The sequence below is a fragment of the Dreissena polymorpha genome, chromosome 6 (assembly GCF_020536995.1).
Source record: "Dreissena polymorpha isolate Duluth1 chromosome 6, UMN_Dpol_1.0, whole genome shotgun sequence".
NCBI classification, from domain to species: Eukaryota; Metazoa; Mollusca; class Bivalvia; order Myida; family Dreissenidae; genus Dreissena; species Dreissena polymorpha.
In genome coordinates this window covers 49,152,704-49,165,584 of record NC_068360.1, presented here as the reverse complement: position 1 = coordinate 49,165,584, position 12,881 = coordinate 49,152,704, and the positions used below count along the sequence as shown (strand labels likewise).

Here is a 12,881-nt window from a genome sequence, read left to right as displayed (position 1 = left end):
GTATTTCATTGACTTCTGTAGGTAACACCACAAGCAAAAAGTCTTTTGTATCGCTCACACTGCTTGAAGAATATCACACAAGCACATAGTTACGCAAATTCAATTCAGTTTAAGATAATGTATTCTTATTACCCATATTTTGTCCAATTCTACGAATATAATTTGCATGTGTTACTATTTGATCAATATATCTGTTGTCAAGTACAGATTTAACACAGATTATCTGGTTGCAGAGCTGAGGGCATGATAGACTTTCAATGTCTTAAGTAATTATCAAAACAGATGTTGCAAAGCAGTGTTTATTCCTGGAGTGTTATAGTGAATTGTATGTTGTTAAGAATATAATTGAACATACAAATCTCAGATGTAGAACAGTTTGATAATACAAACAGTTTTTGTATGACTGCTGTTTTCCTCTTGTTGAAATCTACTGGTTGCACACATTTTACTGTTCATTGCCAGGCCTAATGAGCGCAGTTGATATGGCATCAAACTGTCCATCCAGGGAAATTGCATCCAGCCTTGTGATGAAGCTGGAGAAGGAATCTGTCCTGAAAATATTTTCTACGGCTATTCTTCCCCTACCTCTGAATCAAATATAGGGCAATTGTCAGTTGCTGGCATATGTGTGTGCACTTCAAGTACTGAGGTTTAAGCTTGGCCAGGAAAAGTGCTCATTCATAAACTGGCAACCAGGATATGACCTGTGATATCGAAAATCCATCATCATCTAATTGGAGTACTGTTAAAAACAGCCTGAAATAATAACAAACAAGAAAAGAACGTCTTGATCGTTTACAGGTTTTTGATACAATAAAGCTTAGACATATAAGCTTCTTATTTGAACTAGAAAGTGTTCTCTTTGTTTTATAGAATGTTGCTGACGAGTTGGAAAAACAAAGAGTTGAAGAGCGGAGGAAAGCAGTACATGAGATTCAAGACGTCTTGGTATGTATGGCATGTTTGTGTGCGATAAAAATTGTATGGAAAATAAGTAAACCTTCATGAAAATATTTAAAATTGTTATACAAAAATGGTGGATTTTAATGATATTGAAATTATTTTTTAATAACAAATTTTATCTGAAATTATGATTACTAATTGACTGTATTTAGAGCATATTTCTATATTGGTTCTTTTTTTTATGCTCATTATATTGCAATGTTATTTTAGATATTCTGTGACCAATTTTGGGAATGTAATTGGCAATTCATCATTATTTGAATTTTAAAACAAACTAGTAGAGTTTAAAACTGTTGCCTGTGTATTATGTTTAATTAAACAGAGTGTACACTAGATTCACTACAATAGAAAAGACAAGAGTAAATTTTGTCTAATCGACTCACATATCTAAGATATTGAAGTTCTTGATTTTTGTATGGCTTGAATCTGGAAGAGTCAAAAATGGCTTTTATAAAAATGCACAAGTGAATGGATCGAAATGAGATGGTTGTTAATAAACTTTTGACCTCTTGTTGATTGAGGCTTTTTAGCTCGACTATTTTATATGAAATATATATAGTGGAGCTATCCTACTCACCCCGGTGTCGGCGTCTGCATCTGCGTGAGCGTTAGCGTGCAAATGTTAAAGTTTTCGTACTACCCTGAATATTTTCTTTGTGCCTTGACATATTGCTTTCATATTTTGCATACTTGTTTACCAACATGACCCCCAACCTATAAACAAGAGCAGACAACTCTATCAAGCATGTTGTCATAATTATGGCCCCTTTTCCACTTAGAATATGCAGCAAATGTTAAAGTTTTCGTACTACCCCATTTATTTTCATTGTCCCTTGACATATTGCTTTTATATTTTGCATACTTGTTTACCAACATCACCCCAACCTATAAACAAGAGCAGACAACTCTATCAAGCATTTTGTCATAATTATTGCCCCTTTTATACTTAGAATATGCATATTATTGATAAATCTATGTTAAAGTTTGCGTACTACCCCAAATATTTCCTATATCCTTTGACAAATTGCTTTTATATGTTGCATACTTGTTTACCAACATGACCCCAACCTTTAAACAAGAGCAGACCACTGTATCAAGCATTTTGACATAATTATGGCCCCTTTTACACTTAGATAATTGAACATTTTGCTTAAATTGCCATAACTTCTTTATGTATGATCACATTTTATTATTACTTTGACAAAACAACTCTTACCTGAATACCACAATGGATTCCACCCAAACAATACCACACGCCCCTACCCAGAATCTTTCCCCACCCCCCAACCTCCCCCCCCCCCCAATTTTTTTTTTTAAACATCATCTCATAAATTACCACACCCCTCATTATACCCCCCTCTCACCCCCACCCCCTACCCCCCAATTTTTTTTTAAAACATCATCTTATAAATTACCCCACCCCACATTATACCCCCCTCACACCCCCCTACCCCCCCCAAAAAAAAAAAAAAAAATTTTTTTTTTCCTTTTATTATTTTTGAAATATCGTCTAATAAATTATTGAATATAAACAATATCCCCATGGTGTCTTACGTTACACTGTCAAGCACTCGAATAGTCGAGCGCGCTGTCCTCTGACAGCTCTTGTTTAAATTATGACCCCAAAAATGAAATTTTAGAGGCTGTATTTTGGATTCACTGTCAGTCGGTCGGTCAATCAGTCTGCATAAAATGTAAGATTGTGGAGCAAACCTCTACCTATAACGTCTAATGATATTGAACTAAATGTGCGAGATATCTTTTTTGTGCCCAATGAGTCACACATTTTGGAGGTATTTGCCCTGTAAGATAGCCAACAATGCGTTGCAGGGGTATAAGCCAGGTTTCTGATAAAGCTCTAGTTTTTCTCATTTGAATCATGCATCTTCGTAAAAGGGCGTCCCAGATTAGCCTGTGCAGTCAGCTTCGTAAAAGGGCGTCCCAGATTAGCCTGTGCAGTCAGCAATTAGCCTGTGCAGTCAGCAATTAGCCTGTGCAGTCAGCAATTAGCCTGTGCAGTCAGCAATTAGCCTGTGCAGTCAGCAAAGGCTTGTCCGGGACTCCACTTTCAGCTTTTATGGTATTTTTTGTTTAAATGAAGTCTCTTCATACATGTAGCAAAAATACACTTTAGGCAAAAAGTATTGTCCCTCATTAGCCTGTGCGTTCTGCACAGACTGGGCCAATACTTTATGCACATGCATTAAGTCCTGTTTTACCAGAGTGTGGCTCATATGAAATGGTCTGGTCTCTAGGTACCTGAGGAGAAAGTGGAGGAACCAAATGTCTTTCATATAAATTGGTCTGGTCTCTAGGTACCTGAGGAGAAAGTGGAGGAACCAAATGTCTCTCTTATAAATTGGTCTGGTCTCTAGGTACCTGAGGAGAAAGTGGAGGAACCAAATGTCTCTCATATAAATTGGACTGGTCTCTAGGTACCTGAGGAGAAAGTGGAGGAACCAAATGTCTCTCATATAAATTGGTCTGGTCTCTAGGTACCTGAGGAGAAAGTGGAGCAACCAAATGTCTCTCATATAAATTGGTCTGGTCTCTAGGTACCTGAGGAGAAAGTGGAGCAACCAAATGTCTCTCATATAAATTGGTCTGGTCTCTAGGTACCTGAGGAGAAAGTGGAGCAACCAAATGTCTCTCATATAAATTGGTCTGGTCTCTAGGTACCTGAGGAAAAAGTGGAGCAACCAAATGTCTCTCATATAAATTGGTCTGGTCTCTAGGTACCTGAGGAAAAAGTGGAGCAACCAAATGTCTCTCATATGAAATGGTCTGGTCTCTAGGTACCTGAGGAAAAAGTGGAGCAACCAAATGTCTCTCATATAAATTGGTCTGGTCTCTAGGTACCTGAGGAGAAAGTGGAGCAACCAAATGTCTATCATATAAATTGGTCTGGTCTCTAGGTACCTGAGGAAAAAGTGGAGCAACCAAATGTCTCTCATATAAATTGGTCTGGTCTCTAGGTACCTGAGGAAAAAGTGGAGCAACCAAATGTCTCTCATATGAAATGGTCTGGTCTCTAGGTACCTGAGGAAAAAGTGGAGCAACCAAATGTCTCTCATATAAATTGGTCTGGTCTCTAGGTACCTGAGGAGAAAGTGGAGCAACCAAATGTCTCTCATATAAATTGGTCTGGTCTCTAGGTACCTGAGGAAAAAGTGGAGCAACCAAATGTCTCTCATATAAATTGGTCTGGTCTCTAGGTACCTGAGGAAAAAGTGGAGCAACCAAATGTCTCTCATATGAAATGGTCTGGTCTCTAGGTACCTGAGGAAAAAGTGGAGCAACCAAATGTCTCTCATATAAATTGGTCTGGTCTCTAGGTACCTGAGGAGAAAGTGGAGCAACCAAATGTCTCTCATATAAATTGGTCTTGTCTCTAGGTACCTGAGGAAAAAGTGGAGCAACCAAATGTCTCTCATATAAATTGGTCTGGTCTCTAGGTACCTGAGGAGAAAGTGGAGCAACAAAATGTCTCTCATATGAAATGGTCTGGTCTCTAGGTACCTGAGGAAAAAGTGGAGCAACCAAATGTCTCTCATATGAAATGGTCTGGTCTCTAGGTACATGAGGAAAAAGTGGAGGAACCAAATGTTGCAGACTCTCCGCTCAAGTTTGACACACACAAAGACCAGGAGCAGGCACAGAAAGAAGTTGTTGCCAAACTGGCAAACCATGTGAGTGTCTCCAAATAAGAAGTTTAGTTAATTGTAAATTATTTTCTCGATTTAAGTCTTTTAATGTGGTATGTGTGAAAACTTAATTTTTCATATGAAATAAGGTTATATACTTAAATTTCACAAAGATCATATTTTAATGAACATGGTTCCCAGAGGAACATAAAATTCATCTGAGCTACACAAGGTGAGCTTATGTAGTCAGTCTATGTCCCTCATCCTTTGTTGTGCATCATGTATTGTGTATGGTGTATTGTATGTCATAAACTTCAAGCTTTTTATGTCCCCCACCCACTATAGTGGGGGACATATTGTTTTTGCCCTGTCTGTTGGTTGGTTGGTCTGTTGGTTTGCGCCAACTTTAACATTTTGCAAAAACTTTTGCTATATTGAAGATAGCAACTTCATATTTAGCATGCAGGTGTATCTCATGGAGCTGCACATTTTGAGTGGTAAAAGGTCAAGGTCAAGGTCATCCTTCAAGGTCAAAAAAACTAAATAAAAGCGGCGCAGAAGGGGACATAGTGTTTCTGACAAACACATTTCTTGTTACACTTGTAGAGGCCTTATTATTTATCTAATTTTAATTAAACTTAGTCTGAATGTTAATCTTAACAATATCTAGGCCGTGTTTAAATCAAGGTCATGTGCATCCAAAATCTAAGTCACATAGTCAAATCTTATTCAACCTTGTTACCACTTAAGGGAAAATTCCTGACTCAATCTTGATAAAACAATGTAGGAATTTTTGCCTTGACAATATCTAGGCTGAGTTTAAATCTAGTTAGCAAGGTCCAAACCCAAGGTCACTTGGTCATATCTTAGTAAAACATTGTTTCCACTCTAAGTCATTTCCATTAATGGACGTCCGGGCTTTAGTTACGCCCAAAAATGGCAGTCGTAGGTCCGTTTTACAAATGGTGGACGTCCGATAATCCACATGTTTACTGTTTTCTTACACATGGGACGTACAAATCACAACAGTAAATCTGGTAATTCGCTCTGTTACATCAGTGCTTAATCGCCATAAAAGCGACATGCGGTAATGTATAATCCACTGATAAAAGATATCAGAGTATCAAATAATTAAGTCATATTACACAGCCATGTATGCTTACCCGGATGCACCGCAAGAAATTCTCAGGTAACTCTACAGACCCAAACTATGCTGTTCAGCATCCAAACGGTAACAAGAATTCGTATAAGGGCAGGTTTACCTCTCGATCTTTATTTTTGATAGACGTCAGTCATGAAGTAAACGTTTATTGCAGATTGATTAAAAAGGAATTGCAGTTTTAAAATTTTCGTAATATCCAACGGTAATTAAACTGTACATTAAAGATGGTGTCGGTCATCACCATCACACCATTTTTCTGTAAACAATTACTGTTAAGTTAAACAGTTGTTCTTTATGAGAAGTTAAATGCAAATGGTGGGCAATTTATTATTATGGCGAGTAAGTTGTGAAAACAATACCCTCTATAAATTTATGCGGTAACAACATAACTTCAGTTAAAGTATATTTCATCATGTCCATTTATAGAACTGAATTACACACTGTTTTTCTACAGCCACGTGATATTTGCGGGTAGGGTTTATTAAAATATTGATAGAAATAAAATTTAGACTTCCAACTTTATCATCCAGGAAGTCCAAAATTTAAGACTAGGAATTGAGGACTTCAAACTTTTGAAAGCTAGTGGAAGGGCAAGATTACCATCTTGGAAGCCATATTTATGTTATCAATCTTCATTAAACGCAGTCAGAAATATGGTTTACTAATGGTCACTTGTGTCTAAAAACTAGGTCAGATATGAAAAGAACCATGGAACCTCTCTAGACACCACATATGTGAATCAATCATGAAGAAACTAGATCAAAATGTTTAACTTACAATTAATAGGCCTATAGTTAAAATCTAGATGTGTCGAGAATAAGGTCACCAGGTCAAATGTTAAACAAAACCATGTTTGTGTTCCAGTTGCCAGATTTATGATTCAATTGTGATGAAGTGTGGGCAGAAAGTTTATCTTGACAATATGGCTATGTTTGAATCTGGAGCAAGTAGGGTTAAATCTAGATCACCTAGTCAGGCTAGTCAATATGCGTAATGGCCACGATGGTCTTCTTGTTTTTGCTATTGTAATGTGCTTAGTCAGACAAAAAATATCATAAACTAATAAAAACACTCAAAATGTCAGCACATAAATATTTGTTTACAAAAACAAATTCATATTGTTTGTATTAAACAGATAATAGAGTATACTAAAGTATACTGTAGCATGTGATGAAATGATACTATCGACACAGGCGACCTTCATTTCAGCAAATCGAGGTTGACAGGTCTGCAGACCCCAGAAGAAAGTTTGAAGCCGTGGTGGACTATGACTACTTCAGTGGTATGTATACCATACTATGACTACTTCAGTGGTATGTAAACCATACGCTGACTACTTCAGTGGTATTGTATACCATACTATGACTACTTCAGTGGTATTGTATACCATACTATGGCTACTTCAGTGGTATTGTATACCATACTATGACTACTTCAGTGGTATGTATACCATACTATGACTACTTCAGTGGTATGTAAACCATACGCTGACTACTTCAGTGGTCTGGGTCTGGTTTAATGAGAGCGACCATGGTCGGGCGACTATGGTCGTACCAGCGAATAATCGTCGTGCGACGATAGCCTTGTTTAATGGAGAGCGACAGTCGTCAATCGACCGCGCGTTGTTGCACATATTGTCAAGCGACCGCAGTCTACCCCTCACACCACGACTGCTCGTCGCTTGACGCTTTGTCAGCATTGAAAACCCGTGCAAAATGAACGCGGATAGTTTCGAGTTTAATCATGGCGGCCTCCATGCGACTTGTTCATCGAATGCGAAGACATTTTCGAAGAGAGCGAGTTTTTAGAGATAGGTTGAATCCATTTGACATGAACAATGATGATGAACTTTCCCGTCGATTTCGCTTACCAAGGAGAGAGCTATTGGAGCTCATAGACACCTTTGCTGTAGATCTAGAATACGTTTCCGAAATTTATACAATATTGTATTATCAATATGCGTATTTCCCATCCAATACACGGATGTCTCGAGCAAGGGAAAGTAATACATATCAGTAGTTTAGAAGAAATGCACTTAATTGATTTACCTTAATAACAATGGGATAAATATGTTTTATGATGCTAAACGTCGCGTCATTTAATTTTCTCCCGGCTTATAAAGAGTAGTATTAATACAAGAGAGGAGTGCAAACTGTTCCCTGAAAGTTAAAGGTAAGTCCCACAGGAAGGCAATGCGCAAATAATCCCGGGTTTATGTGCACCAATAACATTCAATAAACTGCTCATTAAGGGCAACTTTCTTTGGAACTTATCTTGGCCTATAATTCGCAAATTGTACACGTACGTTGAGATGAATTCAGTTGAAGGCACTGATTTTACATTCAACGTGTCCCGTTGATGCATTACTCTACATATAGTCCGTGCTCTGTAAAAATGGGGTTTAATCCCCATGTGCGCAAAGTAGCGTCCACTATTAGCCTGTGTAGTCCACACAGGCTAATCAGGGACGACACTGTGTGCCTAAAATAGACTTTTGTTAAGGAAGCACTTTCTTTAAACGAACAATATCATAAAACCGGAAAATATCGTCCCTAATTAGCCTGTGCGGACTGCCTAGGCTAATCTGGGACGACACTTTACGCACGTGCATTTAACCCACTTTTGACAGAGTACGGCTCATATATATGCTGAACTATATGGAATGACAACATACATGTATATTGATAGCATTCTTTTAAAATTGTAAAAATACACCATGGTATAAAAAACGGCAATACTTATACCATACGCACAAATGATTTATACATGCAGTAAAGTGTAAAGTAAAATGGTGTTGATACTTAGTTACATGTGCACAACTTTAATGTTACTCCAACAATAGCTTCATCACTGCGTGTTTATATATAAGAAACAGTACCAATTTAATTTTGCAATAACAATATTGAATGAGTCATATAACCTACATCAATATTAATAATGAATAATGGCTTTTAGAAGAAAGAATTTGTGGTTACAACGAATGAAGGGAAAAATATAGACAAGATAAGTGAAAGTAAACTTTTTTCTAATACTGACAGATGCTTCAAATATTCATTTCATTAATCTCCTAGTACCGACAGTACGAATTCATGACGGTTTTTTTTCAGATCAGATGTGAAATATTTCCCGTATAAAAATACCGTTTACTTTAGACAAAACAGCATGGTATCAATAAAGCAAATCTCAGATATGTTGACAGTATTATAAAATATGCAGGAACGAACTCCCCGCAATACAATTTTCTCAGCACCATGTACCTAGATTTATTTAGAAGAGTCCCATACATATTATTCGAGTATGTGTATCAAGTTGAAGTGAAATTTACAATGGAATATGAATAATTAACAAAACGATCATTGCCCAGGTAAAGTGTCATAAGTTCAATCCTATAAAATAGAAATATCAACCTTATTTAGATAGATTCTCATTAATATGAATTTTGCAGACGATAATGCAATGTATCAAACCTTTAAGTGCAATAACTATTGGGCAGATTTAGAAGCCAGATATAAAAGAACATTTTTTCAAAAATGTCTCAGCAGTATGTCCATAATTATTAGTGAATTCTAGAGCTGATTGCAAACCTGTTATTTGGTTTTAAAGACTTCCGTAGACATCCAGACTCCACAATGCAGTTTTTGCACGCGTTTTCCTCGATCTACGAGCATTATTCATTGGATCCTTCCTTCCGTCCGATTTTTCGAGCGCACTAATTCATATTGGTATATGGTGAATATTCATATAAATGTACGGTCTTTAGTACCAACATCTTGAAACTGCGTTGGCAAGTATGTTTGAGGTTCTGCAATTTTGACACGCGAAAGGACATTGTCCAGAGACGCGTGAACCATAGTAGTAGATTTTATTTCATTGCGTCAGATTTTTTATTTGAACTTTGAACACTTAATGAACATTATTACAAAAACACCTTTGACGAAGAATCCGCAAGCGAATTCTGTTTAAACAAATAATATCATATTATTTTAACAAATTTAAGATTTACTTTTCGTGATATGAGTTTTTTGCACAATAAATAAAAAAATGTTGATGGCGGAAGTGATAATTTTCTAAAAATAGCGACTACAACGACCGCAGTCGACTGACCACACAGTCATGCGACCACAGTCGCGGCAAATTTCTCCGTGAACGCGACAATTTGTCAGTTGGCGGCCGACAACCGTCGGTCGACCTCACAGTCGCGCGACTACAGTCGTGTTTTGTAGTTTTTTATTAAACCGGACCCAGATACCATACTATGACTACTTCAGTGGTATGTAAACCATACTATGACTACTTCAGTGGTATGTTTACCATACTATGACTACTTCAGTGGTATGTATACCATACTATGACTACTTCAGTGGTATGTATACCATGCTATGACTACTTCAGTGGTATGTATACCATACTATGACTTATTCAGTGGTATGTATACCATACTATGACTACTTCAGTGGTATGTATACCATACTATGACTACTTCAGTGGTATGTATACCATACTATGACTACTTCAGTGGTATGTATACCATACTATGACTACTTTATTGGTATGTATACCATATTATGACTTCTTCAGTGGTATTGAATACCATACTATGACTACTTCAGTGGTATGTATACCATACTATGACTACTAAAGTGGTATTGTATGCCATACTATGACTACTTCAGTGGTATTGAATACCATACTATGACTACTTCAGTGGTATGTATACCATACTATGACTACTTCAATGGTATTGAATACCATACTATGACTACTTCAGTGGTATGTATACCATACTATGACTACTTCAGTGGTATTATATACCATACTATGACTACTTCAGTGGTATGTATACCATACTATGACTACTTCATTGGTATTGTATACCATACTATGACTACTTCATTGGTATTGTATACAATTTCTACCATATGAGCCTCGTTGTAAAAAAAAACATAATGCATATGTGTAAAGTGTTGTCCCAGATTAGCCTGCGCAATCTGCACAGGCTTATCAGAGACAACACTATCTGCATTTATGGAATTTTTGTTTACCCGATGTCTCATGTTTACAAAAATCCAGTTTATTTGGAAATTAGTTGTTCATGATTAGCCTGTGCAAACTACGCAGACATTAGCCTGTTGCACAGGCTAATCTTTGACAACACGTAGCACACATGAATAAATCCTGTTTTTTGTCAGAGCTTGTCTCATATACATTCTATGTCAGAAGGGCTCAGTTTGTAGAGTACTGGACTACCCATCAGAGGGTTGGGGGCTCTATGTCAGAAGGGCTCAGTTTGTAGAGTACTGGACTACCCATCAGAGGGATGGGGGCTCTATGTCAGAAGGGCTCAGTTTGTAGAGTACTGGACTACCCATCAGAGGGATGGGGGCTCTCTGTCAGAAGGGCTCAGTTTGTAGAGTACTGGACTACCCATCAGAGGGTTGGGGGCTCCATTCTATGTCAGAAGGGCTCAGTGTGTAGAGTACTGGACTACCCATCAGAGGGTTGGGGGCTCCATTCTATGTCAGAAGGGCTCAGTGTGTAGAGTACTGGACTACCCATCAGAGGGTTGGGGGCTCCATTCTATGTCAGAAGGGCTCAGTTTGTAGAGTACTCGACTACCCATCAGAGGGTTGGGGTCTCTTAAGTATTCAAATTATCAGCATTTGACTTGTCCACTTGACTGCATCAGTTCAATATCCAGCAACAAACTGTCAGACTTTGCCCATTCTTTATCAAAATCTTGACTATCACTTCATCTATTTAAACAAATAAACATATCTTTTTTATCTAATTTCTTTAAAATCAAACTCATCAGCATATGCAATATTTTAATTATTTTTCAGCGACACACCTATAGAATATTTCTTGTTGTATTCAATTATTTCTTGTTGTATTCAATTATTTCTTGTTGTATTCAAAGTGTTTGTTTTGGAGATTACTTGTATTTCAATATGCAGCAAATGTTTGTAACAACCCTCAACAGTTGGAGATTATTTGTATTTCAATATCCAGCAAATCGTCGTAACAACCCTCAGCAGTTGGAGATTATAGAGGCATTCCAGGAATGTTGGTCGGCGTACAAGAAGTATGCGTGGGGCCATGACGAATTCCACCCCATCACCAAGAAATGGTCGGAGTGGTTTGGTGTTGGGCTGACTATTGTTGACTCTTTAGATACGGCTATTATCATGGGATTAAAGAAAGGTACCACTTTGTTAAACTTGTTTACACAGTATTATTTGTGATTCTTTCACATAGAAGTTAATAATACCCCCATTACCATTGGTAATGGGGGCTATATAGGAGTCACTTTGTCAGTCGGTCCGTCGGTTGATCTGTCTGTCTGTCCGGAAATTTCATCCGATCTTCACCAAACTTGGTCACAAGTTGTATCTAGATGATGTCTAGGTCAAGTTTGAATATGGGTCATGCCGGATCAAAAACTAGGTTACAGGGTCACTTAGTGCGTTTTATACCGAAAGTTTGTCGGGACCATAACCATGTCATTTATCGTTAGATTTTAAAATGACTTGGTACATTTGTTCACCATCATAGGACAGTGTGTTGTGTAAAAAATGTACGTCAATATCTCAAAGGTCAAGGTCACACTTGGAGTTCAAAGTTCAAATGCTTGTCCGGGCCATAAATTTGTCATTTATTGTGAGATTTTAAAATCATTTGGCAAATTTGTTCACCATCATTGGATGGTGTGTCGCGCCAAAGAATTGAGCCATTGTGAGATTTCAAAATCATTTGGCACATTTTTTCACTATCATTGAACGGTGTGTAACGCGAAATAATTACGTCGATATCTCAAAGGTCAAGGTCTCACTTGGAGTTCAAAGGTCAAATGCTTGTCCGGGCCATAACTTTGTCATTTATTGTGAGAATTTAAAATAATTTGGCACATTTGTTAACCATCATTGGATGGTGTGTCACGCAAAAGAATACGTTCATATATCCAAAGTCAAGGTCACACTTTGAGTTCAAGATCAAAAATGGCCAAATGAGCTTGTCCGGGCCATAACTATGTCGTTTATTGTGAGATTTAAAAATAATTTGGCACACATGTTTACCATCATTGGACGGTGTGTCGCGCGAAAGAATTACGTTGA

The 12,881-nt window shown here is 37.5% G+C and overlaps 1 protein-coding gene across 1 annotated transcript in view; it reads left to right on the top strand.

Moving 5' to 3' along the window:
* LOC127835664 (endoplasmic reticulum mannosyl-oligosaccharide 1,2-alpha-mannosidase-like) overlaps positions 1-12,881 on the top strand; it is a 54,699-nt gene that overhangs the window by 14,487 nt on the left and 27,331 nt on the right. The window contains exons 3-6 of the mRNA XM_052362102.1: positions 874-948; positions 4,539-4,652; positions 6,949-7,051; positions 11,779-11,970. Of these exons, the coding sequence (XP_052218062.1) occupies positions 874-948; positions 4,539-4,652; positions 6,949-7,051; positions 11,779-11,970 (484 nt within the window). The remainder of the gene's footprint in view (positions 1-873; positions 949-4,538; positions 4,653-6,948; positions 7,052-11,778; positions 11,971-12,881) is intronic.